This window comes from Passer montanus, unplaced genomic scaffold, assembly GCF_014805655.1.
Source record: "Passer montanus isolate IOZ18808 unplaced genomic scaffold, ASM1480565v1 scaffold41, whole genome shotgun sequence".
Lineage (NCBI taxonomy): Eukaryota > Metazoa > Chordata > Aves > Passeriformes > Passeridae > Passer > Passer montanus.
Genome location: NW_024368930.1, coordinates 6,584,378 through 6,587,396, shown reverse-complemented (window position 1 = coordinate 6,587,396; position 3,019 = coordinate 6,584,378). Strand labels below are relative to the sequence as shown.

The 3,019-nt window shown below is 55.3% G+C and overlaps 1 protein-coding gene across 5 annotated transcripts in view; it reads right to left on the bottom strand.

Annotated features, from left to right (window-relative positions):
* ZNF512B (zinc finger protein 512B) overlaps nt 1-3,019 on the bottom strand; it is a 29,653-nt gene that overhangs the window by 3,482 nt on the left and 23,152 nt on the right. For all 5 annotated transcript variants that reach the window (XM_039719315.1, XM_039719314.1, XM_039719313.1 and 2 more), the window contains 2 exons: nt 2,476-2,538; nt 382-480 (listed from right to left, as the gene is read on the bottom strand). In XM_039719315.1, the coding sequence (XP_039575249.1) occupies nt 382-480; nt 2,476-2,538 (162 nt within the window). The remainder of the gene's footprint in view (nt 1-381; nt 481-2,475; nt 2,539-3,019) is intronic.

Genomic DNA, 3,019 nt, shown 5'->3' with positions numbered 1-3,019 from the left:
CTGTGTCCGTGGGGTGACACGGGGGTTAGTGACAGTCCTGGGGGCAGGCACTGGCACAGGAACCAGCACCAGCACACACACCCCGAGCCTGGCCCACCCCTCACCCCATGGGCATCACCTCTCTGAGGTCGAACTGCTCGGTGCTGAGCTGCTGCAATGAGCCTGGCGGTGTCAGGGACACCAAGGGGACAGGGAAGAACCCCCCAGGCTGACTGGGAGCTGCTACTCAGCTCTGCTCTTAACAGACGTGGATGGATGGATGGATGGATGGATGGATGGATGGATGGATGGATGGATGGATGGATGGATGGAAAGGGACAGCCCAAGGGTGCCCGTCTCAGAGCAGGGAGCAGTCCAGCCCAGCTCCAGCTGCTTCCTTACCTCCGAGTGAGCCTTGATGATGTGGTACTTGACGCCACTCTCGGAGCTGAACTCCTTCTGGCACAGGAGGCAGCGGTACTTGCCCACTGAGTGGTCCCCCTGCAAGACACAGCAGCTCCTGCAGAGCCCAAAGCACCCCAAGGGGTGGCCCTCCCCTGGCCCTGACCCTCCCGTGACCTCAAAGTGACACCAAATAAACACACACAGGTGGTTCAGACAGTCATGACTCAACCACCAGATCTCTGCCAGTCTCGGTGCTGGGCCAGGAGCTCACAGCCACATCCTCTTTCTGAGTTTCAGGCCATGCCACTTGTGCTGCTGCCTGTGTGTCCCCACCATCAGGTGATGGGGCCATCGCCCTGTGTCCTCACTATCAGCAGATCTGTGATCCCCTGGGACTGAGCCACCATCAGATTTATGTCCAACACTCACCTAATTTTCCTGTTACATTGTCAAAGAGCCAGGGTGAGTGCTGGATTCCTGTCACCAGCGCCCTGGTGGGATGACAGATCTCCTGGCTCTGCTGCAGGTCACGGCACGTGGGAGATAATGTGCTCTCTATTGACGAGGGGGTTATGGATGGGCCCCTCTGGGCCATATATTTCCTCCCTGGGAATTTCTCCATTGCTGTAAATTTTGAGTTAGACAGCTCTTTCATTTCGGGAGAGGACAGGCCTGGCTTCAGGAATCCTTGTGCAAAATAATCCTGGTGCATCAAACCCTGCTGAGGATGGGGTGCTCCCTCTGCTCTCGCTAAGGCTCTGTCTATTGCAACCAGTTCTGCAGAATTTTACAGTGGGAATCACAGACCAGCTCTGGAGGGGCTGTGATTTATTTATGCCAAATTTGTTGGCACACGTATTCAAAGTAAATCCTCTCCCCTAAGGGGAAGAATCCTGCTGATGGCATGTGGGGGTCGCAGAGCAACTCGCCACTGCTGACTCCCAGTACCTGGCCCCAGCTGTGCCAGATCCAGAGGGTGCAGCCCTGTGGTTCATGGAAATGTCCATGCAGATCCTGGCTGCTTCCTGTGCATGGAACCAACCAGAAACCAGCTCTATTTTCTCGCAGAGAAGGAACTGTCCTAGTCTTCTGTGTTTGCTCTTTTATCCTGCATAAATCCAGCTTCTCCTACCGGATCTCTGCAGCCCATTTTCTAAATGATCTCATTAAGGGCTGCTGTTCCAGCTAGCGCTGGAGGAGTGCAGGAGTTGGTGTTTTTAATAACCACAGGGTATGTATTGGAGCTGCCTCCTGGAAGCTCCATTCAATGGAAGCTGCAGCTGGAAATGTTTCAGGGTATAAAGCTTTAGCAGCTCTTAACTTGGTTCCAATTTGAGGGACCTACACAGAGCTCCTGATCCCTCCCCTGGGGCAGCTGCAGGGCACTGGAGCTCAGGGCTGCTCCATCCATCCAGGGGGAGGGCACTGCTCTCTGCATGGACCAGCTGCCTCTTCCAGACTCAGCTCATCCCAGGAGGCACCACACCAGCATCCCTCCAGCTGGGCTTCCAGAGGGGCTCTAGGGCTGCCCAAATTGATGGAGGAAGACTCCTGATTCCCACCTGCCTCAGGAAACATTCAGTTTCCAGCACCCAGCTCTTGGCTCTGAGCTGCTGTGGCTGATGTGTGGTTGTGTGACATGCTGGTCATGCTGCTTAGCCAAGGGCTTGTGAATGATACCAAGGCTGCAGGGACCAGCTGGGCAGGGGCTGCTGTGGGACAGGAGGACATGAGGCAGGAGGACTTAGACCCTCTGCTGTGGGTCTGAGTGTGTCTGGAGCTCCCTGTGACACTTTGTGTGTCAGAGGTCTGGGCTTGGGTGAGAAGCCTGTGTTGTGGGACCTCTTCTCTATAACTGGAGTAGCAGCTACATCCCCTCCAACCCATCTACTCAGCTCGAGCCTCTCTGCCTCCATCTCTCTGGTGACAACTCATATGGAGCAGCACTGCCAGCCACACCTCCAGCAGCCACCATCCTTTAATGTGTGCCACTGTCCCTTGCCTTGTTCCTTTCCAAACCAGCTGGGGGGGGAAGAGAAAACCCAACATCAAAGCCACCTCTGAGAAAAGGGTGTAAAAAGCAGGACCTACCTTGTTGCAGTTGGCCAGGTGAGCTTTCAGCCCCGAGACACTGGAGTAAATGGCTTCACAGCACTGCAGGAAAAAACAAAGCAGGGTTAGACATGATCCCCCTCATCCCCTGCCTTCCTCTGAGCTGTGGCCAGGAGCCTGCTGAGCCAGCATGGCCACCGGTCCAGGCTGAGCAGTGTGAGGTTAATGCTCTGCGAGGCGCCCAGGGCTCTGGTCACACGTTTCCCATTAGTGCTAATGGGAGTCATGTGGCCACATCCCTCTGCAACGGGCTGAAAAACGTCTCCCCTAAATGTCTCCGTGGAAAACCTACATTTGTGAGCTGTCGGGAGGTCCTGCTGGGCTACAGGAGCTCTTGGAGCCACAGCAGAGGCTTAACGGAGAGGAGAAATCACCCAGGCAGCAGCATGACCAGTTTCTGAGCAACGTCTTTTCCAAGTGCCTGTGTATGACATTAATTAGCCAGCCCCGCTCCCCTGGCCTTGTGGGAACTGCCTCCTTCAGAACTCCCATTAGCAAGGCTTTGTTTGGGACGATAAATCCA